Raw genomic sequence first — 25,808 nt, 5'->3', positions numbered from 1 at the left:
TTCTAATTTCTGTATCAGCAGGCAAAAATATAAATAAATAAATAAATAAATAAATAAATAAATAAATAAATAAATAAATAACTATAAAACAAATTTTCCTGAGGACCTTGCTCAAGACAGTTCTGGATATGGAAGCTGTCCAGGAAAAAAAAAAAAAATCATTTTCAGCATAATTTGCTAGCACTATGGTAGTTTAATGTTGACACATAGTGTATTGTCCCAGGAATTTTCTCTCACTGGATTGATAAATCCAGCCAGGCAGCCATCCAGTAAACAATTTTTAAAAAATCACCATGCTTACCACCGGGAGGGGCTGAGGGTGTTTATTTTGGTATATACAGTGATGTACAGATTTAAGTTGCATTTAGCAGATAGATTGCTAGGTATTCCAGCACCATTTACCAGGTGAACTTTCATTTCCCCATTATCTGGGAAGACGTCCTTGATTTCCTACAAATATTGAATGTAGAACTTATTTGTGCATACCAGGCTCTGCCTCTGGGCTTTCTATTCTGTCCCAGAGACCCAGGACCAGAATATTTAAATCACTGTGTCGTTAAACACGTTTTAATATCTGATAGGGCCAGTTTCTGCGCATTGCACTTTTTTTTTTTTTCCTTTCAGGAACGTGCTCAGGCCCGCGGCAGGGGGCGGGGTCGCGCCTCCTCCGTGGCTCTGGTTCCAGTGGAGCCTCACCGACGCGGAGATGGAAAGCCCGAGGCTGCTCCCGCCTCGAGGGACACGACAGAGCGGCGGTGCTGGCAGCCCCGCGGGCGCCAGCCGGTTCCACGGCGGCCCTGACCCGCGGGCTGGCCAGGTCCCCGCGCGCCGCCTCCTGCTGCTCCGGGGCCCCCAAGATGGCGGGCCCGGGAGGCGGCACGAGGAGGCCAGAGCGGCCTCACGGGGCCCGGGCCCGAGCCCGTTGGCGCCGAGGTCGGATCACGCTGGCGGCGGCGGCGGCGGCGGCGACGGCGACGGCGATGACTTCTTCCTGGTGTTGCTGGACCCGGCGGGTGGCGATGTGGAGACCACGGGCGCCGGCCAGGCCGCAGGGCCTGTATGGAGGGAGGAGGCCGAGTCGGTCCCACAGCTCCAGCAGGGTGAGAACGGCGCGAATCCCGCGGGCCGCCAGGCGCTAGGCCCCCGCTGCCTGTCCGCAATCCCCGCCCCATCCCCGGCTGAAAACCCGATCCCCGCCCCAGGCCTGGGACCCGCCGCGGCCTTCACGGGCACCGTCACCATCCACAACCAAAACCTGCTGTTGCGCTTCGAGAACGGTGTCCTCACCCTGGCCACGCCCCCGCCGCCGGCCTGGGAGCCTGGGGTCGCGCCTGCCCCTCAGCCTGGGGGTCTGATGGCTCCGCAAGCGGGGGTCCCGCACGCCGCGCAGCCCAGCGACTGCCCCGAGCTGCCGCCCGACCTCCTGCTGGCGGAGCCAGCTGAACCGGCGCCCGCCCCCGCGCCTGAGGAGGAGGCAGAGGGCCGAGCCGCAGCCGAGAGTCCCCGCAGGCCGCTGGGCCCAGGCCCGGGCGTGGTGCTGTACCTGTGTCCCGAGGCGCAGTGCGGACAAACCTTCGCCAAGAAGCACCAGCTGAAAGTGCACCTGCTGACTCACAGCAGCAGCCAGGGCCAGCGGCCCTTCAAGTGCCCCCTGGGCGGCTGTGGCTGGACTTTCACCACCTCCTACAAGCTCAAGAGGCACCTGCAGTCGCACGACAAACTGCGGCCCTTTGGCTGCCCTGCGGAGGGCTGTGGCAAGAGCTTCACCACGGTGTATAACCTCAAGGCGCACATGAAGGGCCATGAGCAGGAGAACTCGTTCAAATGCGAGGTGTGCGAGGAGAGCTTCCCCACTCAGGCCAAACTCAGCGCCCACCAGCGCAGCCATTTCGAGCCTGAGAGGCCATACCAGTGCGCGTTTTCTGGCTGCAAGAAGACGTTTATCACAGTGAGTGCCCTGTTTTCCCATAACCGTGCCCATTTCAGGGAACAGGAACTCTTTTCCTGCTCTTTTCCTGGCTGCAGCAAACAGTACGACAAGGCTTGTCGCCTGAAAATTCACCTGCGGAGCCACACCGGTGAGAGACCTTTCCTTTGTGACTTTGACGGCTGTGGCTGGAACTTCACCAGCATGTCCAAACTCTTAAGGCACAAAAGGAAGCACGAGGATGACCGGAGGTTCATGTGCCCTGTGGAAGGCTGTGGGAAATCTTTCACAAGGGCTGAGCATCTGAAAGGCCACAGCATAACCCACCTGGGCACAAAGCCTTTTGTGTGCCCTGTGGAAGGCTGCTGTGCCAGGTTCTCTGCTCGCAGTAGTCTCTACATCCACTCCAAGAAACACTTACAGGACGTGGACACTTGGAAAAGCCGTTGCCCAGTCTCTACTTGTAATAAACTCTTCACATCCAAGCACAGCATGAAGACCCACATGACCAAAAGGCACAACCTCGGCCAGGATCTCTTAGCTCAGCTAGAAGCTGCGAATTCTCTTACGCCCAGCAGTGAACTTACCAGCCAGGGACAGAGTGATCTCAGTGATGCAGAGCTAGTGTCTCTCTTCTCGGATGTGCCTGGCAGTAGTTCTGCTGCAGTGCTGGACACAGCATTGGTGAACTCTGGAATCTTGACTATTGATGTGGCTTCTGTGAGTTCAACTCTGGCAGGGAGCCTCCCTGCTAATAGTAATAATTCCTTAGGGCAGGCTGTGGACCCTCGGGCCTTGATGGCCACCAGTGACCTTCCTCAAAGTCTGGATACCTCTCTCTTTTTTGGAACGACAGCCTCTGGTTTTCAGCAGAGTCCCTTAGATATGGATGATGTCCCAAGTCTAAGTGTGGGGCCATTGGCATCTCTGGGCTCTTTGGCTATGAAAAACTCAAGTCAAGAGCCCCAAGCTTTGACCCCCAGCAGTAAGCTAACAGTGGACACAGATGCTCTGACTCCTTCAAGCACCCTTTGTGAAAACAGTGTCTCAGAACTACTGCCGCCAACCAAAGCAGAATGGAATGTACATCCTGACTCTGACTTCTTTGGACAGGAGGAAGAAACCCAGTTTGGATTCTCCAATCCAGCAGGAAACCATGGTTCTCAGAAAGAAACAGATCTTATCACAGTGACTGGCAGCTCATTTTTGGTATGAACTATTAATTCCTTGCCACGTGGCTTATTCTTATGAATTACACTCAATTTTTAGGCTATTCTGGACTAAATGTTTAAATTCAGTCATTCCAAAAAAATAAATAAATAATAAATAAATTCAGTCATTCCTTATAGGTTTGAAAAACAACAACGCCCTGGGCTGTAAGTTTGGAGATTTAAATTATGATCTTGACTCTGGAACTGTCAAGTTGTGTGACCCTGAGTAAGTCACTTAACCTATCTGAGCCTTAATTTCCTTATTTATAAAATGAGGTGGTTTGAATAGATTGTTTCTAAGGTCTTCAGCTCTGTAATTCCTTGATAATAAGCTATATCTTTGGAAAAAAAATTAGGACATTTTTTAGTGATTGTGTTGCATGTGCTTTTTTTTCAAACGTACATAATAGTATAATGAACAGCCATGTGCTTAGCACCCAACCTCATCTATTATCCATTTAAAAACAGTTTTGTCTAATCCCTACTCTAACTCTCATCAAGAATTATTTTGGAATAAATACCATACTTTACATCATTTCAACCATAATTATTCTATATATAGTTCTATAAAGTATGGTCTCTTTTGGAAAAAATTACAATTCCATTATCATACTTAATGTTAACAGTAAGTCCTTAATATCAATAAATATCCAATCAGATTCCAATTGCAATTGTCTCATAAATGCTATTTATTTTAGTATTTTTAATATAGAATTCCAGTAACTCTCTTAAGTGTCTTTTTCATCTGTTTCCCCTTTGTCTCTTTCTTAGCACTTTTATTTGTTGAAGAAATAGGTTGTTTCACATGTAGCATTTACCACAACCTTAAATTTTTGTGATTACATGCTTGTGGTGTTAAGTTCCTCTACCCTCCGTTTCCTTAATTTGGTAGATGGATCTAGAGACTTGATCAGAATGGAAATACGATTTTGGGGGCAGGAATATTTCTTAGGTCATGTTGTATTCTTTTTATAAGGTGATACATAATGTCTGGTTCTCTCTTTTTTTGTGATATTTGCAGCTGCTGCTGATGAATGCATTTATTGGTGATTACCTGTGTTTCTGATATCATGGGTTGTTCTTACAGGATTACTATTAGTGGAGGAGGAAATGCTGTTTAAGGCATTTATAGAAGTTTAATTGAAGTATTATTCAATGCCAGAATATTTTCTTAAATAGTGATAGAATTAACAAGAAAAAAGGTTAACAAAAAATATGTTGGCTATTCTCACCATTTATAATCCTGACCCTTTTTAATGAAGGTAGGATTTGTTTTTGTTGAAGTTGTCAGCCAGAATTTTGACATGAAACAAGACCAGGGTCAAATTTGTGTGGGATAAGTGGCCTTGAATAAATTAGTCTCACTAAGCCTGAGTTTCCTAGCTGTCAAATGATCATAGCAATGCACACACATAGCTAACACACTTTAAACTTTTCTTCTTTTCCAGTTTTTAATACGTAAGGAAAAGAATTATGTGCTTTGGCATATTTTGATGAATATATTTACCCCCTCAGGCCTTCCTGCTGTAAGGGAGAAATTGAGATAATTTAATCCTATTAATGTTTAAGCAGTAAGTTTTGTGAGGGTTAGAGTGAGGCAGGATAGGGAATCTGTATTTTTTCCACTGAATAATCCCGCCCCCTTCCAGGAATTTCTGTGGGGAAATGCCAGGAATGGAGACATTGCTCACAGGTATACTGCAACTCTTTCCCTTAGATCAGTTTGTCACCTTCTTTGCTCTGCTTCCAAAGTCAGACTTGGCTGTCATTACGGAGCCTGCTGTTGCATGAAGCTCTGATAATGGAGCAGAGGTTTCCTCCTTTCTGTGGTCTGGAGAGCTCGTTGTTTGCATTTTCTCAGATTGGAAGGATAGAATGAATCTGATTATTGTGTAAGCTGTCTGTCTTATATGAGTACAGCTTTTGAATTTTGTGGAATATCTTCACAACTGGTATCTTATTTGTTGTTCAGAACAACCCTGTGTAGTAGTTTTGGCAAAGTCTGTATTGTGACTTGTGACAGTTTAGCCAACTTACATTCCAAATGGGCTTTGGCTAGTGACAGACAGTTCTATACATAGCTTAAAACAAAGAAGAGAATTTATTTTCACCTCTCCTTTTCCAGTCATCCAACTTCCATGATTCATACCAGTGTCAAAACTAGCTGCTGTTTCGGACTTTAATTGATTTCTGTTACTTTCTGCTTAACCACTCCACTCCCTTGCATGTGCATGTGCATTCCAGTCTTTGCCATTCTTTTCTTTTTCTTATTTTTTTAATGGATAGTTTTCCTGCCCCTGTTTTCTCATCTTAGATAATACTGTGTGTAACATACATACACACACACACACACACACATATGATTCATGATAAACGAGATTATTTTCTACATTGTTCAGATGAGAAGTAGATTTCTGTTTTATTATTTTCATTTTTTAAAAGTTTTTGCCACAGAGTTTGGCTAACTAATGCTCTCTTATTTGCTGTAGTGTACTAGTCCAGTAGTGTTTGCACGTGAATGTCTATGGATGACAGTTATTGTAGCACTTTGGCAGTGCACTAAAAATTTGCCACTTTGATATGTTTCTGTACTGTGTGTGGGTATACACACATACACACATATATTTTTTAAAGTGGTTGTGTTCATTTAATGAAAAAAGTAGGCATACTTTTGTAAATCAGAAATGTTCAGAATTTTATTGTCTACTCATTCAACAGTTTTCTCCCTTTGCTTTGAAATATTTGTATTTATAAAGTGCATTTCAAAAATATTGTCATTCATTAAGGTCTTTTAAATAGACCACTATTTTTCATGTCCAGAAGATACGTGTGTCAAGCATCGAAATGAATGCACAAGTAGCAAACATCAAATAAATTATTTAAACACCAAGAGAATTTAATAATGTGATTTTATTTTTTTTAATCCCTTAAACCAACTTTCTCCCACTAAAATCATAAAATATATTTTTTTCTTATTCATCACTGGAATTTTCAAAGGACAAATGTTACTTTTCTCAAAAATAAAAGTTTTCTTTGTCCATGGGCTCACAGAGTTTCACTGAACAAATTTGTTCAAATGATTTCTCTTTCAACACCATTTTCTAGAAAAATGGTGACCCACTTTATACTTTCAAGGTAAGAAGTCTAATTTTTGTTGGTGGTGACAAAGTTGCGATTACTCCTTTTAAATAATGGCACGTGTTTTAATTTAATCCTATTTCTTTTCTTTTTCTCTTCAGTCTGGTTTATTAAAAAATCTTGCCAAAAATAAGTCTTGCCAAAAAATTAATAAAATCTTGTCAATTAAAAACATAGCAACTTGATGGCTTAAAAAGAAGTCTGCTTCTAGGGGTTCTGTTGATCATGTTGATTGTAAATTAACATATATATTGGCATTGGCATTTTTACAAATTAGTATAATTAATATAACATAATGCTTGAGTAATGGGAGTAAAACATGGGTAGATTATGCAGTTTATTTGTCTCGGTGACCTAAACTCTTCATGTTCTTATCCAGGAAACATATAAGAAGGCAATTTGTCAGCTGGAGTCTCCATTGTATTTATTTCAAATTAACAAATACTTATTAAGCATCATTGTGCAAATACAACATAACATATTGAGGATTCTATGATAAGAATAATATGCAACTCTGACCTTTAAGGAGATCAGTTTTTGTTTTGTTTTAAGATTTTATTTATTTGACACAGAGAGAGACAGCGAGAGAGGGGACACAAGCAGGGGGAGTGGGTGAGGGAGAAGCAGGCTTCCTGCCGAGCAAGGAGCCCCATGCGGGGCTCGATCCCAGGACCCTGGGATCATGACCTGAGCCGAAGGCAGACGCTTAACAACTGAGCCACCCAGGTGCCCCAAGGAGATCACAGTTGATAGGAGGAGAGAGAAAAACTTTTATTAAAGAATTGGAGAACAGAAATGGGGTTAAGTTTAATTTGGTACCAAAATGACTGAGAGGTAAACACACACACACCCCACACCCCCACTTCTCCCCCCACACAATAAGAACAATGAGAAATTTATTCTGGGCAGAGGTGAAAACCTGTGAACATGTTTTAATAGAGAAGTCAGATCATGGAAATTATGTCTTAGAAAGATTAATGTAATGGAGATGTACAGTATGAATTAGGTGGGAGAGAATGGAATAGGAGGATCAATGAAAAAACTTTTGTAGCAATTCAGGTGTAATATGATGAAGCATAAAGCCTGGACTAGAATGATGTCAGTGGGAAGTGAAAGGAAGGAACCAAAATTGAAGAAGTTTTCAAATTGAGGAAAGAATAGTTCTTAGTGCCTCATTAGGGAGATAGATAATATAGATAGATGATAGATAGATAGGTAACATTGGAGAGAGACTGAGAGAAATCAGAAATAACTCAGGTATCCTTGGGGACTGTAATAATCACATTTTTACTAACTGAGGGAAGTAAGGAAGAGTTTTCAGAATTAAGTATGTAAAGATGGTGTTTAGTTAAATGCTAATTGATAAATCATAGTTATCCCTGCATAAGCTATCCATATTGTGGTTTATCCACTTTCTAGACAACAGAGGGCCGCTTCCTCTTCCTTGGTTCCTTCAGGCATGCTCAGAACTATCTATATAGTTCTGTTCTTTTTCCTTCCCTTTCAATGACCAGAGTCCTCCTCATCTTGTCTTGAATGATCTAGATCTGCACTAATCAATATGGCAACTACTAGTCATATGTGGCTATTGAGCACTTAAAATGTGGCTACTATGAGAGACTGGGTTTTTATTTTATTTATGTATTTATTTAAAGATTTTTGTTTATTTATTTGACAGACAGACACAGCGAGAGAGGGAACACAAGCAGGGGGAGTGGGAGAGAGAGAAGCAGGCTTCCTGCCAAGCAAGGAGCCCGATGCGGGGCTCGATCCCAGGACCTTGGGACCATGACCTAAGCCGAAGGCAGACGCTTAATGACTAAGCCACCCAGGCGCCCCTGAGAGACTGGATTTTTAATTAATTTAAATTTAAAAGCTGCAACAGTTTAAAATAGTTTCCTGTTAAGTATAATCTTACTGTTTTAGTAGGATTAATTTTCACTTTAACCACTGACGATTTTGCATCTGAATTAAGATATCCTGTCAAATACAAACCAGATTTTGAAGGCTTAGTTTAAAAAATTAAAATATTTCATGAGTATGTGTATACTGATTACATATTGAATAATATTTGAATTTTTTCAGCTTTATTGAGGTATAATTGACAAAGTTGTAAGATATTTAAAATGTACGTTGTGGTGATATGTATATGTTGTGAAAGGATTCCCACCATCTACTTAACACATCCATCACCTCACATATTTATTTATTTGTACTGAAAAAATTTTATTTTAAGTATATTTGCTCAAAGAAAATGTAATATTAAAATTAATTTTAGAAGTTTATTTTTAATTTTTATTTCTTATTTATTTCTTATTACTCTTTTTTATTATTATGTTCAATTAGCCAACATATAGTACATCATTAGTTTTTGATGTAGTGTTCAATGATTCATTAGTTGCCTATAACACCCGGTGCTCATCACCACACATGCTCTCCTTAATACCCTTTAGAGGTGGGGGGCAAAGGGCAGAGGGAGAAGGAGAAAATCTTAAGCAGGTTCCATGCCCGATCTTTGACTTGAGATATGCTAGAAGTGATCCTAGAGATTTTATACTTTCCTTTCTCATTTTATGAATGAGAAAAAAGTATTAAACCTATACTTTTGTATGTGAAGTTTATTTTCTTATTATAAGAATGAAGGCAAAATTTAATTTTCTGGAATAATAAGGACATTATTTTGAAAATAACTATTATATAGTCACACTAGCTGGAAGGAAGGAGATAGTAATTCATTTCATGTAATATTTGAGGCTGAGACCTAAACATGAAGGAATTTAAAAGTTCACCAGTACACTAGGGTGTGTATGTGTGTGGAAGGGTTGTCCGGATAAATACGCATTTTGATTTCTAGGCAAAAACAGTAGTTTAACACTTTCAGTCTGTTCCAAATTAGCAAAGCTTTCTTTAATGATGAGCAACTTAAGTGTTCAAGATGTAAAACATGGACAAAAATTAACAAAAGCAGAATTTAAATGACATCCTACTTGTAGCATAAATGCAAAAGAATGTCATTTATTTTAAACAAGACTAACCTCCCTCTTCTGTTTATAATATAGAGTGGGGAGATAACTCTAGGGTGAGATTTGGCTCACTGACAGGAGGAAATTGGCCATATGTCTGCTTGGACATTGGCCAGGACAACCCTAGTGGAAATTCCAGTAAATGCAGTAGTAGCAGTTCATCCCAAGCTATTTCAAACTTTAGTTGATGCCACAATGAGTCGTTTCCTGTCCAAAGTGGCTGCATCACTTAGTTAACACGTACTGGAGTCAAACCTTAGTACTTGCTATTTCTAGTAAAATTTAACATGTCACCTTAAATTCACATATGTTGTGGCTTCCTGGAACTAATTATTAATTTTTATGTTATAATTTGACAATAATTCAGATTCATGCCTTAATGATAATAGTAAACAAAAATGAATGTCAATATTTAATTATTTGACTCCATTTAAAAAATATTTTGACTAAATCAAATTCTCTTTTATGTGGACCATATTTTTCCACATTATTTGAGTATGTCTCAATCATTTTGTAAGCTGCAAGCAATAAAAATTAGAACTCTGTTAAAATAAATATTTAGAATTATAGTCTTAGAATATTGGGAACTTTGAAAATGGAGAAAGTTAGGCGGGCTTCCCTCCATTTACAAATCAGTGATAGAACTCTTGGAAAAATCTGAGTAAGACATTCAGTGAATCTTGTGGCTAAGATGAACTTTATAGAAAAAAGTCAGTTGATTTTATCATTTTAAATTATCCATTTATATGTATCAAGTTGGCCTCTGAAAATAATCTTACATGCTGTAAGAACATAGAGAATTCTGTTTTTAAAAACGTCATCTAAAATATCAGGTCATTTTTAAATTTTCAAGAAACCTCCATACTATTTTCCAGAGTGGCTGCATCAGTTTGCATTCCTGCCAGCAATATGAGGGTTCCCTTTTCTCTGCATCCACGCCAATACCTGTTGTTTCTTGTGTTCTTAATTTTAACCATTCTGACTGGTGTGAGGTGATATCTCATTGTTCTTTTGATTTGTTATTTCCATGAAGATGAATGATGTTGAGTATCTTCTGATGGGTATGTTAGCCATCTGTATGTCTTCTTTGGAAACCTGTTGATTCATGTCTTCTGCCCATTTTTTTAACTGGATTCTTTCTCTTAATTTAAATTCAATTAGCCAACATATAGTACATTATTAGTTTCAGATGTAGAGTTCAGTTATTCATCCGTTGCATATTAACACCCAGTGCTCATCACATCATGTGCCCTCCTTAATTAAGCCCATCACCCTTACTCCATCCCCCCACCCCCCACCCCTCCAGCAACCCTCAGTTTGATTCTTATAGTTAAGAGTCTCCCATGGTTTGTCTCCCTCCCTGATTTCTTCTCATTCAGTTTTCCCTCCCTTTTCCTATGATCCTCTGCACTATTCCTTATATTCCATATATGAGTGAAGCCATATGATAATTGTCTTTCTCTGATTGACTTATTTCACTCAGCATAATACCCACCAGTTCCATCCACGTTGATGTAAATGGTAAGTATTCATCCTTTTTGATGGCTGAGTAATATTCCATTGTGATATACCACATCTTCCTTATCCATTCATCTGTTGATGGACATCTGGGCTCTTTTCACAGTTTGAATATTGTGGACATTGCTGGATTACTTATTTTTTAAGTGTTGATTTTTATAAGTTCTTTATAAATTTTGGATACTAACCCTTTATCAGATACATCATTTGCAAATATAGTCTCCCAGTTTGAAGGTTGCCTTTTAGTTTTGTTGATTGTTTCCTTTGCTGTGCAGATTTTTATTTTGATGAAGTCCCAGTAGGGTGTTTTTTTGTTTGTTTGTTTGTTTTTTGCTTTTGTTTCTCTTGTGTCAGGAGACATAACTAGTAAGAATTTGCTACAGCGGATGTAAAAAAGGTTGCTGCCTGTGTTCTCCTCACAAATTTTAGGATTGTTTGATCTAGCTTGTAATACATGCTGGTGGTATTTTGATAGGGATTACATTAATCGTGTACATTGCTTTGGGTAATATAGTCATTTTAGCAATATTTGTTCTTCCAATCCATGAGCATGGAATGTTTTTCCAATTCTTTGTGTCACCTTCAGTTTCTTTGGTAAGTGTTCTATGGTTTTCAGAGTACAGATCTTTTACCTCTTTGGTTAGGTTTATTCCTAGGTATCTTATGGGTTTTGGTACAATTGTAAATGGGGTCAATTCCTTGATTTCTTTTTTGCTGCTTCATTATTGGTGTATAGAAATGCAAACAGTTTCTGTACATTGATTTTGTATCAGGCAACTTTACTGAATTCATGTATCAGTTTTATCAAGTTTTTGGTGGAGTCTTTTGGGTTTTCTGTATGGAGTATCATGCCATCACAAGTAGTGAAAGTTTGACTTCTACCTTGCCAGTTTGAATGCTTATTTCTTTTTGTTGCTGTTTTATTTCTCATTGCTAAGACTAGGGCTTCCAGTACTATGTTAAATAACAGTGTTGTGAGTGGATATCCCTGTCTTTTTCCTGACCATAGAGGAAAAACTCTCAGTGTTTCTCCATTGAGAATGATATTAGTTGTGGGGTTTTCATATATGGCCTTTATTATGTTAAGGTATGTTCCCTCTATCCCTACGTTGTTGAGGGTTTTTATAAAGCATGGATGCTAAGGGCATCTGGGTGGCTCAGTCAGTTAAGCATCTGACTCTTGATTTTGGCTCAGGTCATAATCTTGGATTCTTGAGATCGAACCCCGCATTTGGCTCTGCACTCAATGAGGAGTCTGCTTGGGATTCTCTCTCTCCCTTTCTCTGCCCCCACCCCCACTCATGCTCTCTCTCTCTCTCAAATAATAAATAAATAAATTTTTAAAAAATGGATGCTGTATTTTGTCAAATACTTTTTCTGCATCAACTGAGAGAATCATATGGTTCTTATTTTTTCTTTTATTAATGTGGTGTATCACTTCATTGATTTGTGAACATTGAACTACCCTTGCAGCCCAGAAATAAATCCCACTTGATCATGGTGAATGTTTCCTTAAATGTACTGTTGGATTTGATTTGCTAGTATTTTGTTGAGAATTTTTGCATCCGTGTTCATCAGGGATATTGACCTGTAATTCTCCTTTTTATTAAGGTCTTTGGTTGGTTTGGGGATCAATGTAATGCTGGCCTCAGAAAATGAATTTGGAAGTTTTCCTTCCTTTTCTATTTATTGGAACAGTTTCAGAAGAACAGGTATTAACTCTTCTTTAAATGTTTGGTAGAGGGGCACCTGGGTGGCTTAGTCGTTAAGTGTCTGCCTTCACTCAGGTTATGATTCCAGGGTCCTGAGATCGAGTCCTGCATCGGACTCCCTGCTCTGCGGGAGGCCTGCTTCTCCCTCTCCTACTCCCCTGCTTGTGTTCCCTCTCTCGCTGTGTCTATCTCTGTCAAATAAATGAAGTCTTAAAAATAAATAAATAAAAATAAATAAAAATAAATAAATAAATAAATAAATAAAATCTTAAAAATAAAAAAATAAATAAATGTTTGGTAGAATTCCCCTGGGAAGCCATCTGGGCCTGAACTTTTATGTTGTCGTTGGGAGATTTTTGATTACTGATTCAATATCTTTGCTGATTATCAGTCTGTTCAAGTTTTCTATTTCTTCCTGTTTCAGTTTTGGTACTTTTTATGTTTCTGGGAATTTATCCATTTCTTCCAGATTGTTCAGTTTGTTGGCATATAATATTCTCATATAATAGTTTGTATTTTTGTGGTGTTGGTTGTTATTGCTACTCTCTCATTTGTGCTTTTATTTCTTTGGTTTCCGTCTCTTTTCTCTTTGATGAGTCTGGCTATGGATTTATCTATTTTATTAATGTTTTCAAAGAACCAACTCCTGCTTTCATTGACCTGTTCTAATTTTTTCCCTTTATTTTTGATTTTCTTTTGTTTTTAGTTTCTATATCATTTATGTCTACTGTAGTCTTTAGTAATTCCCTTCTTCTGCTGGTTTTAGGCTTCATTTGTTGTTCTTTTTCTAGCTCCTTTAGGTGTAAACTTAAGTTGTTTGAGATTTTTCTTCCTCCTTGAGGTAGGCCTGTATTGCTATATACTTCCCTTTTATGAACAGTTTTGCTGCATCGCTAAGGTTTTGGACAGTGATGTTTTCAGTTTCATTTGATTTCATGTATTTTTTAAAATTTCTTCTTTGATTTCCTTCTTGACCCATTCATTGTTTAGTAGCATGTTTTTTTTTTAATTTAAATTCAATTAGCCTGGAGCGCCTGGGTGGCTCAGTCGGTTAAGCGTCTGCTTTCGGCTCAGGCCATGATCCCAGGGTCCTGGGATCGAGCCCCGCATCCAGCTCTCTGCTCCGCGGGAAGCCTGCTTCTCCCTCTCCTACTCCCTCTGCTTGTGTTCCCTCTCTCGCTGTGTCTCTCTCTGTCAAATAAATAAATAAAATCTTTAAAAAAAGGGCGCCTGGGTGGCTCAGATGGTTGAGCGACTGCCTTCAGCTCAGGTCATGATCCTGGAGTCCCTGGATCGAGTCCGGCATCGGGCTCCGTGCTCGGCAGGGAGTCTGCTTCGCCCTCTGACCCTCCCCCCTCTCATGCGCTCTCTCTCTCATTCTCTCTCTCTCAAATAAATAAATAAAATCTTAAAAAAAAATAAATTCAATTAGCTAACATATAAAATACATCATTAATATTTGATGTAATGTTCAATGATTCATTAGTTGCATATAACACCTAGTGCTCACCGCATCATGTGCCTTCCTTGATGTCCATCACCTAGTCATCCCATCCCCCCACCTAATTCCCTTTCCACAACCCTCAGTTTATTTCCCAGAGTCAAGAGTCCCATATGGTTTATCTCCCTGCCTGATTTCCTCCTGTTCAGTTTTCCCTCCCTGTCCCTATGATCTTCTACGTTATTCCTTTTATTCCACATATGACTGAAACCATGTGATAATTGTGTTTCTCTGATTGACATATTTCAATTAGCATAATACCCTCCAGTTCTATCCATGTTGATGAAAATGGTAGATATTCATCCTTTCTGATGGCTGAGTAATGTTCCATTGTATATATGAACCACATCTTCTTTATCCATTCATCTGTTGAAGGACATCTCAGTTCCTTCCAGTTTGGGTATTGTGGACATTGCTGCTATGAACTTTGGAGTGAAGGTGCCCCTTCTTTTCATTACATCTATATCTTTGAGGGTAAATACCCAGTAGTGCAGTTCCTGGGTCATAGGGTAGCTCTATTTTTAACATTTAAGGAGCCTCCATACTGTTTTCCAGAGTGGCTGTACCAGCTTGCATTCCCACCAACAGTGTTGGACGGTTCCCCTTTCTCCACATCCTCACCAACTTTTGTTGTTCATATCTTATTAATTTTGGCCATTCTAACTGGTATAAGGTGTTATCTCATTGTGGTTTTGATTTGTATTTCCCTGATGGCAAGTGATGTGGAGCACTTTATCATTTGTCTGTTGACCATTTGTATATCTTCTTTGGAGAAGTGTCTGTTCATGTCTTCTGCCCATTTCCTGACTTGATTATTTGTCTTTTGGGTGTTGAGTTTGAGAAGTTCTTTATGGATAGTGGATACCAGCCCTTTATATATTATGTCATTTGCAAATATCTTCTCCCATTCCAGAGGTTGCCTTTTAATTTTGTTGACTGTATCCTTTGCCGTGCAGAAGCTTTTAATCTTGATGAAGGCCCAAGTGTTCATTTTTGCTTTTGTTTCCCTTGCCTTTAGAGATGTGTCTTGCAAGAAGTTGCTGTGGATGAGGTCAAAGAGGTTACTGTCTGTGTTCTCCTCTAGGATTTTGATGGATTCCTGTCTCATATTGAGTTCTTTCATCCATTTTGAGTTTATCTTTGTGTATGGTGTAAGAGAATGGTCCAGTTTCATTCTTCTGCATGTGGCTGTCCAATTTTCCCAGCAGCATTTATTGAAGAGACTCTCTTTTTTCCATTGAATATTCTTTCCTGATTTGTGTAATATTAGTTGACCGTAGAGGTGAGAGTCCATTTCTGGGCTCTCTGTTCTGGTCCATTATCTATGTGTCTGTTTTTGTGCCAGTACTATGCTCTCTTGATGACCACAGCTTTGTAATATACCTTGGAGTCAGGCACTGTGAACCTCCCAGCTTTAGTTTTCTTTTTGAATATTCATCTGGCAATTCGGGGTCTTTTCTCTTTCCATACAGATTTTAGGATTGTTTGTTCCAGCTCTGAAAAATGTTGATGGTATTTTGATAGGGATTGCATTGAATATGTAGATTGCTCTAGGCAGCATAGACATTTTCACAATGTTTATTCTTCCAGTCCATGAACATGGAATGTTTTTCCATCACTTGTGTCTTCCTCAATTACTTTCATAAGTGTTCTGTAGTTTCTAGAGTACAGAACCTTTACCTCTTTGGTTAGGTTTATTCCTAGGTATCTTATGGTTTTTGGTGCAATTGTAAATGGGATGGATTCCTTAATTTCTCTTTATTCTGTCTCATTGTTTGTGTATAGAAATGCAACTGATTTCTGTGCATTGATTTTGTATCCTGCCACACTGTTGAATTTCTGTACGAGTTCTAGCAATTTTGGGGTGGAGTCTTTTGCATCTGTGAAGAGAGTTTGACTTCTTGTTTGCCAGTTTGAATGCCTTTTATTTCTTTTTGTTGTCTGATTGCTGAGACTAGGACTTCTAGTACTATGTTGAACAGTAGTGGTGAGAGTTTGCATTCCTGTCATGTTCCTGACCTTAAGGGAAAAGCTTTCAGTTTTTACCCCATTGAGAATGATATTCGCTGTGAGCTTTTCATAGCTGGCTTTTTATGATATTGAGGTATGTTCCCTCTATCCCTATACTTGCAGGTGTTTGAATCAAGAAAGTATGTTGTATTTTGTAAAATGCTTTTTCTGCATCAATTGAGAGAATCATGTGGTTCTTCTCTTTACTTTTATTAATGTAATCTATCACGTTGATTGATTTTGAATGTTGAACCTCCCTTGCATCCCAGGAATAAATTGCACGTGGTCGTGGTGAATAATCGTTTTAATGTTATTGGATCCTATTGGCTAGTATCTTGGTGAGTATTTTGGCATCCATGTTGATCAGGGATATTGGTCTGTAATTCTCCTTTTCGGTGGGGTTTTTGTCTGGTTTGGGGATCAAGGAAATGCTGGCCTCATAGAAAGGGTTTGGAAGTTTTCCTTCCATTTCTATTTTTTGAAACAGCTTCAGGAGAATGGGTATTAGTTCTTCCTTAAATGTTTGGTAGAATTCCCCCTGGGAAGCCAACTGGCCCTGGACTCTTGTTTTTTGAGAGGTTTTTTATTAGTGCTTCAATTTCCTTGCTGGTTATTGGTCTGTTCAGATTGTCTATTTCATCCTGTTTCAGTGTTGGCACTTTATAAGTATCAGGAATGCATCCATTTCTTCCAGATTCCTTAATTTGTTGGCATATTGTTGCTCATAATATGTTCTAACAGAACATAATAGAACAGAACATAATATGTTCTAACATAATATGTTCTAACTGTATTTCCTTGGTATTGGTCATCATCTCTCCCCCTTTCATTCATGATTTTATTAATTTGGGTCCTTTCTCTTTTCTTTTGGATAAGTCTGGCAAGAGGTTCATTGATTTTAATTCTTTCAAAGAACCAGCTTCTAGTTCATTGATCTGTTTAATGTTCTTCTGGTTTTTATTTCATTGATTTGTGCTCTAATCTTTATTATTTCTCTTCTCCTTCTTGGTTTAGGCTTTATTTGCTGTTCTTTCTCCAGCTCCTTTAGGTAGAAGCTAGCTTGTGCATTTGGAATTTTTCTAATTTTTTGAGAGAGGCTTGTATTGCTATGTACTTCCCTCTTAAGACACCTTTGCTGTATCCCAGAGGTTTTGAATCGATGTGTTTTCATTCTCATTAGTTTCCATGAATTTTTAAGTTCTTCTTAATTTCTTGGTTGACCCATTCATTCTTTAGCAGGATGCTCTTTAACCTCCAAGTGTTTGAGTTCCTTCCAAATTTCTTGTGATTGAGTTCCAGTTTCAAAGCATTGTGGTCTTAAAATATGCAGGGAATAATCTCAGTCTTTTGGTATCTGTTAAGACCTGATTTGTGCCCCAGTATGTGATATTTTCTGGAGAATGTTCCATGTGCACTCGAGAAGAGGGAGTATTCTGTTGTTTTAGGATGGAATGTTCTTTTTAAGATTGTATTTATTTATTTATTTATTTATTTATTTATTTATTCATTTATTTATCTTGTTTTTTTATTAACATATAATGTATTATTTGTTTCAGGTGTACAGGTCTGTGATTCATCAGTCTTACGCAATACACAGCATTCACCTTAACACATACTCTCCCCAATGTCCATCACCCAACCACCCCATCTCTCCCACCCTCCTCCACTCCAGCAACCTTCAGTTTGTTTCCTGAGATTAAGAGTCTTTTATGGTTTATCTCCCTCTCTTGTTTCCTCTTGTTTCATTTTTTCCTCTCTTCCCCTATGATCCTCTGCCTTGTTTCTCAAATTCCACATATCAGTGAGATCATATGATAATTGTCTTTCTCTGATTGACTTATTTCACTTAGCATAATACCCTGTATTTCCATCCACATCATTGCAAATGGCAAGATTTCAATTTTTTTGCTAGCTGCATAATTTTCCATTGTATATATATATATATATACCACATCTTCTTTATCCATTCATCTGTCGATGAACATCTAGGCTCTTTCCATAGTTTGGCTATTGTGGACATTGCTGCTATAAACTTTGGGGTGCATGTGCCCCTTTGGATTACTACATGTGTATCTTTGGGGTAAATACCCAGTAGAACAATGGCTGGGTCGTAGGGTAGCTCTATTTTCAACTTTTTGAGGAACCTCCATACTGTTTTCCAGAGTGGCTGCACCAGCTTGCATCCCCACCAACAGTGTAGGATGGTTCCCTTTTCTCTGCATCCTTGCCAACATCTGTCGTTTCCTGACTTGTTAATTTTAGCCATCCTGACTGATGTGAGATGGTACCTCATTGTGGTTTTGATTTGTATTTCCCTGATGCCGAGTGATGTTGAGCACTTTTTCATGTGTCTGTTGGCCATTTGGATGTCTTCTTTGCAGAAATGTCTGTTCATGTCTTCTGCCCATTTCCTGATTGGATTATTTGTTCCTTGGGTGTTGAGTTTGATAGGTTATTTATAGATTTTGGGTACTAGCCCTTTATCTGATCTGTCATTTGCAAATATCTTCTCCCATTCTGTTGGTTGTCTTTTTTTCTTTTTACATTTTTTAAAAAAGATTTTATTTATTTATTTGACAGAGAGAGACACCACGAGAGAGGGAACACAGCAGGGGGAGTGGGAGAGGGAGAAGCAGGCTTCCCACTGAGCAGGGAGCCCAATGCAGGGCTCAATCTCAGGACCCTGGGATCATGACCTGAGCCGAAGGCAGACGCTTAATGACTGAGCCACCCAGGCCCCTGTTGGTTGTCTTTTGGTTTTGTTGACTGTTTCCTTTGCTGTGCAAAAGCTTTTTATCTTGATGAAGTCCCAGTAGTTCAAGCTCTATTACAAAGTTGTAATCATCAAGACAGCATGGTACTGGCACAAAAAAGGACACATAGATCAATGGAAAAGAATAGAGATCCCAGAAATAGACCCTCAACTCTATGGTCAACTAATCTTTGACAAAGCAGGAAAGAATATCCTGTGGAAAAAAGACAATCTATTCAATAAATGGTGCTGGAAACATTGGACAGCCACATGCAGAAGAATGAAACTGGACCATTTCTTTACACCATACACAAAAATAGACTCAAAATGGATGAAAGACCTAAATGTGAGACAGGGATCCATCAAAATCCTAGAGGAGAACACATGCAGCAACCTCTTCAACCTCAGTCACAGCAACTTCCTCCTAGACACATCGCCAAAGACAAGGGAAGCAATGGCAAAAATTGTGGTTGTCTTCTAGTTTCACTGTGTTGTGGTCAGAAAATATGCATGGTAAGATCTCCATCTTGTACTTGTTGTGGCCTAATTTGTGACCTAGTATGTGATCTATTCTGGAGAATGTCCCCTGTGCACTTGACAAGAATGTATATTCTGCTGCTTTAAGATGAAATGTTCTGAATATATCTGTTAAGTCCATCTGGTCCAGTGTATCATTCAAAGCCAGTGCTTCCTTATTGGTTTTTTGCTTAGATGATCTGCCTGTTGATGTAAGTGGGGTGTTAAAATTGTCTACTATTATTGTATTATTATCAATGAGTTCCTTTATATTTGTTATTAATTGTTTTCTATATTTTGGTGCTCCCAACTTGGGGTCATAAGTACTTATAATTGTTAGATTTTCTTGCTGAGTTGTCCCCTTTATTATGATACAGTGACCTTCTTCTTGTCTTATTATAGTCTTTGGTTTAAAATCTAGAGTGTCTTGGGCGCCTGGGTGGCTCAGTCATTAAGCATCTGCCTTCGGCTCAGGTCATGATCCCAGGATCCTGGGATCGAGTCCCACATCGGGCTCCCTGCTCGGCGGGAAGCCTGCTTCTCCCTCCCCCACTCCCCCTGCTTATGTTCCCTCTCTCACTGTGTCTCTCTCTGTCAAATAAATAAATAAAATCTTAAAAAAATAAAAATAAAATAAAATCTAGAGTGTCTTATATATGTATTGCTACTTGGGCTTTCTATTGATGTACATTTGCATGTTATATGTTTCTCTATCCCCTCACTTTCAATCTGCAGGTGTCTTTAGGGTAAAATGAGTCTCTTGTAGGCAACCTACAGATTGTCTTTTTTTTTAATCCATTCTGACACCCTATTTCTTTTGATTGGAGCATTTAGTCCATTTATATTCAGAGTAATTATTGATATGTATTTTGTGCCATTTTATTGCTTGTTTTGTCATTGTTATCTAGATATTTTCTCTGTTCCTTTCTAGTCTTTGTTGCTTTTGGTCTTTCTTTCCTATTCAGAGAGTTCCCTTTAATATTTCTTGGAGTGCTGGTTTAGTGGTCATGAACTCCTTTAGGTTTTGTTTGCCTGGGAAACTCTCTTTCTCTCTGAATGATAGCCTTGCTGGATAGAGTATTCTTCACTGCAGAGTTTTCCCATTCAGCACATTGAATATATCATGTCACTTTCTTCTGGTTTGCCAAGTTTCTGTGGAGAGATCTGCAGCTCGAGTTATGGGTCTTCCCTTGTAAGTTAGGGACTTCTTAGACTTGGTGTTTTTAGAATTGTTTTTCTTTATCACTATATTTTGTAAATTTTCATTATAATACGTCTTCTTGTTGGCCTGCTTTTGTTGACTTTAATGGAGGTCTCTGTAATTCCTGAATTTGGATGTCTTTTTCCTTCTTAAGATTAGGGAATTTTTCTGCTATTATTTCCTCAAATATACCTTCTGCCCCCCTTTCCCTCTCTTCTTCTTCTGGGATTCCAATGATACAAATGTTATTATGTATGATGGAGTCACTGAGTTCCCAAAGTCTATTCTTGTGGTCCATAATTGTTCTTTCTTTTATTCAGCCTCACTATTTTCCATTATTCTGTCTTCTGTATCACTTCTTTATTCCTCTGATTCTTCCATCCTGTGGTCAATACATCTAGTCTCTTTCAAATCTCAGTTATTGCACTTTTTTCATTTCTGAAATTTTTAAGCTCTTTTTTCTGTATGGTAAGGGCCTCCCTGATGTCTTCCATTCTTTTCTTAAACCTAGCGAGTATTCTTATGATTGTTGCTTTAAAATCTCTATCGGGCATGTTAATTATATCTCTTTTGGTTAGATCTCTTGCCGTGACTTTTTCTTGTTCTTTCTTCTGGGATGAATTCCTCTATCTTGGCCTTTTGTGTAAGTCTCTGTCTTCTTCTGTGTTTTAGGAAAGTCTGTTGTTTCCTGCTCCTGAGAGTCATAGCTTATTTTTTTTTTCAAACATATTTATTTATTTGAGCGAGGGAGAGAGAGCACATGAGGCTTGGGGGATGGGCAGAGGGAGAAGGAGAGAAATTCAAGCAGACCCTGTGCTGAGCACAGAGCCCAATGTGGGGCTCGATCTCATGGCCCTGAGATCATGACCTGAGCCAAAATTAAGTCAGACACTTAGGGTGCCTGGGTGGCTCAGTCGTTAAGCGTCTGCCTTCGGCTCAGGTCACAGTCCCAGGGTCCTGAGATCAAGCCCCGCATCGGGTTCCCTGCTCCGCAGGAAGCTTGCTTCTCCGTCTGCCACTCCTCCTGCTTGCGTTCCCTCTCTCACTGTGTCTCTCTCTGTCAAATAAATGAATAAAATCTTAAAAAAATAAAAGAGAGAGAGAGACACTTAACCAACTGAGCCACCCAGGCACCCAAGAGTCATGGCTTTATGAAGAAGAGGTCATAAATTGTCCAGGGCCTGGTGCTTCAGGGATTGCTTCTGCTGTGTGCTACATGGACTTTGCTGCTATGTTTTGGCTGCTGTATCCTTCAGGCCAGTCATCTGCAGATTCTCTCCTTGCCTGCAGTGGGCAGTGTTTGGAACTTGGCCAGAGTGTGGTGAGTTTTTTCTAGGTGTGCTGTGATCTGCTTATTAAATGAAACCTGATGCTACTTCCACTAGAACTGAAGTCTTGCAGAACTCTCTGTTCCTGAGACATAGTGTGTAAAAGGGTTTCTGCTGGTCTTCTGGGGAAGGGTGTGCTGCACTGAGACTTTGGCACACTTGCTTGAGGAAAGCAGTACCAGAAGAGTGCAGGGGGTCAGGACTTGGTGTCAGTAGGTTAGGGACCCAGTGTAAGGTGCTGTGTTAGTCACTGAGGCTGGTTTATGCTGAGGGGAGGAAAATGACACCAGCATGCTCCTTCTTCCCTGGAGAGGGGTCTCTGTTCATGCTGCTCTCAGGGAAGCCCTCCCAGAAGAGTGAATAATTTCCACTCATGTGTCCCAGGCATTTTTCAGGACACTGTTTTCAAGCTGTGTATCTCTGGGTTCCTTGCCTGCCTGGAGCAGTGCACTGCACTTTGTGCTCTATCCCAGCCAAGCCTGCTGACTTTTAAAACTCCAAACATTAGGTATGTACTGTGGTGGCTGACTGTGCTTGGTTAGTGTCTTGCTGCAGTGGGATGGATGCAGGTTTGACCTAGAAGGGCAGTTGCACCAAGAATGCAGGGGCATGGGAATTGGAGCAAGTAGGCTAAACAACCAATGTTTAAGTGAGAAACACTGAGCAGGTTTGTCTGTGCCTATGCTGAAGGGTGGGGAAGGGAAATGGTGCCCACAGGCTCTTTTGTCCCCAGTCATCTCTGTGAAGGCCACTTTTCACAGATGCACTCCAAGAAGAAGGAACAGTCTTTCCCCTGTGTACCTTAGGTGCTCTGGGGTTGTTTGTCTGCCTTCTCTCCAGGATTAGGGCAGCACCCTCAGAGCTCTATCCCAGCCAAGCCCTCTGACCTTTAAAATTCCAGTCTTCAGGGGCACCTGGGTGGCTCCATCAGTTGAGTGTCTGACTCTTGGTTTTGGCTCAGATCATAATCACAGGGCAGTGGGATAGAGCCCCAGGTGGGCTCCATGCTCAGTGTGGAGTCCACTTGTCCCTCTCCCTCTGCTCCTCCCCCGCTCTCTCTCTCACTCTCTCTTTCTTAAATAACTAAATAAAATCTAAAAAAAAAAAAAATCCAGTCTTCAAGCCCTCCTGATTACAAAAACAAAAAACAAAAACAAAAACCTCAAGAAAATCACCCCCTCTTGTTATCCCAGCCAATAGCTTTGGGCAAATGTTCTCCTAGTGTGTTTCCCTGTGTGCTCTTCTGTCTCTCACCTTTCTCCATAACCAGGGCTCCCTCCCCTCTGCAGCACTCACAATCCATTTCTCCCCCAAACCAAGTCTCTTCCTACCTTCCTCGATGTGGCCTCTTCTCTCCCTCTAGTTGTGCAGTTTGTTCTGTCAGTCCCCACATAGATTTCTTGGGTATTCAGAATGATTTGGTATTTATCTACTTGTATTCAAGGGACAAGACAAGCCTAGGGTCCTCCTTCTACACCACCATCTTAGCTCCTCTCAAAGGCAAAACTTGATACAAGTGAGTAGCACTCTCTGTCTTCACTGGGCCTGGAAATCCCTTCCCCCACCTAGAGATACACCTGGACAGGGGGATCCAACACAACAAACACCCACCTAGGGAGCATCTCTGCACTGGCTAGAGGAGATGTTGCTCCATTCAGGAATCACTTAATAAAGCCAATTAGATCTTCCAAAGGAAAAAAAAATCCACTTGGGAAGAGTTCTTTGCTTCCATGGGCCCAAGAACCACCTTCCTACCTAGATAGACCAGGGGGCCTTACTGTAACAGTAAGGAGAATCCTTCCACAACAAGCAGTTTACCCAGGAAGTGCTCTCTTTGCCCCCACCAAACCAAGGCTTCCTTCCCCCATACAGAGACATCTGGCATCATTGCACCAGCAGTGATCTTCATTAAATAAGCAGCTAGGCAGAGCCTACAGGTAATCCCTATCTTATAAACCTGAGACTCCCTTCATAAACTTATAGGAAAAGAGGCAACCCAGGCTGAGGAAGTTCATTCTATTCTCTTAGGAAGTGCAAGCAGGGATTAGTGGGAAACATGATGGCACCAGATATACTAAGCAGAAAGAATAGCATGCCAAAAGCTCTTATTAATTTGTATTCAAAAGTCGCTCTACAAAGCATGCCAGAATCTGCATGGTAAACCTAAACAGAGTAATTGTCTTCTAAAACAAAGGATTTAAATAAACTCAGAATCTTCCAACACCCAAATATCCAGAATAAAAATGAAAATCACCTGTCATACCAAAACCTAAATGACAGAAACAATGAGATTAATCAGATATTGGAATTATCTGACAAAAATTTTAAAGAAGCAATCATAGGGGAGCCTGGGTGGCTCAGTCAGTTAAACATCCAACTCTTGATTTCAGCTCAGTCATGATCTCAGGATTGTGGGATTGAGCCCTGCATCGGGCTCTGTGCTGGGTGTGGATCCTGCTTAAGCTTCTTGCTCTCCCTTTCCCTCTTAAAAAAAAAAAGCAATTATAAAAATGCCTCAATGAGCAATTATTAATCTTCATGAAACAAATAAAAAATGGAAATCTCAGCAAAGACATAGAAGTTGTTTAAAAAGAACCAAATGTAAATTATATAACTGAAAAATATAGTAACAGAAATCTCACAGCACAGGCTCAATGGTACAGTGCAGATAACATGATAGATAAATAAACTTGAGAACAGATCAATAGAATTTAACCACCCAAACAATAGTGCGAAAATAATTGAAAATAAATGAAGATAGTTCAAGGCTCTGCCCAACAATAACAAAATGTCCTGTGTTAATAATCAGAATCCCAGAAGAAGAGAAAATGAGAGGGGTTGAATGCATATTTAAGAAATAACAACTGAAAATGTCCTAAATTTTGCAAAAGATACCAAGCAACACTTTCAAAAATAGTTTCTGAATGTAGGAAATAATACAGAGATTTCCCATATACTTTCACTCAGTTACCCCAGTGGCAAAGTATTACCAAAAAATAGGCCTATATTTCAACTGAAAAATTGACATTGATACAATCCACTAATATTATTTAGATTTCCCTGGTTTACATGAATTTATTGGTGTGTTTATGTGAACTTAGTTCTATGCAATTTTGTAACATATGTAGGTCCATATATCACCCAGTACAGTGAAGATACAGAACGGTTTCATCACCACAAGTATTCACCTCCCCCAGATCCTTAAACCCTGGAAATCACTAGTATCTTCTCCATTTCTCTAATTTTCTTTTTTCAAGAATGTTTTATAAGTTAAACCATACAGTATACAAACTTTGGGTGTTGGCTTTTTTCACTCAGCATAATTTCCCAGAAATTGATCCAAGTTGTGGCATGTACCAACATTTCATTCCTTGTTATTGATGAGTACTATTCCATGGCATGGATGCTCCACAGTTTTTAACCATTTACCCATTGAAAGATGTATGTGTCATTTCTAGTTTTTGGCCAGTATGAATAAAGCTGCTATACACATTTGATTACAAGTTTTTGTATATACATAAGTTTTCATTTCTCTGGGATATATGCTCAAGAATGCAATTGCTGGATTATGTGGTAATTACATGCTTAGTTTTATAAGAAACTGCCGAAATGTTTTCCAGATTGGCTGTACATTTTACATCTTTAACAGCAATGAATGACTTATCAGGTTTTCTACATCCCTGTCAGTGTTTGGTGTTGCAACTTTTTATTTTAGCCATTCTGATGGGTGTGTAATAATATTCCATTTTTATTTTAAATTGTATTTCACTAATTGATGATGATAATAAATATTGTTCAAGTGTTTATTTGCCATCTGTATGTCCTCTCTGAATTGTTTCTTAATATATCTTGTTTATTTTCTAGTTATTTTTGTGGGGGTTTTTTGTTGAATTTTGAATTGTTTCTATATTTTGTATACACCTTGGATAATTAGTCTTTAACACATATGTGGTTTGTTGCCTAAACAGTAA

General features: G+C 39.7%; 1 protein-coding gene across 1 annotated transcript; it reads left to right on the top strand.

The window, feature by feature from the left end:
* Window positions 1–624: 624 nt before the first annotated feature.
* Window positions 625–24,120, top strand: ZXDB (zinc finger X-linked duplicated B). The gene has a single exon (XM_064574138.1). The coding sequence runs from the start codon at window positions 707–709 to the stop codon at window positions 3,140–3,142; it is 2,436 nt and encodes an 811-aa protein (XP_064430208.1). The 5' UTR covers window positions 625–706; the 3' UTR covers window positions 3,143–24,120.
* The last annotated feature ends 1,688 nt before the right edge of the window (window positions 24,121–25,808 follow it).

The sequence above is a fragment of the Mirounga angustirostris genome, unplaced genomic scaffold (genome assembly GCF_029215605.1).
Source record: "Mirounga angustirostris isolate CCGP_5_RB_7025 unplaced genomic scaffold, mMirAng1.0.hap1 SCAF_11, whole genome shotgun sequence".
Taxonomy (NCBI): Eukaryota; Metazoa; Chordata; class Mammalia; order Carnivora; family Phocidae; genus Mirounga; species Mirounga angustirostris.
The sequence above is the reverse complement of the archived record's forward strand: the minus strand, read 5'-3'. Positions and strand labels throughout refer to the sequence as shown.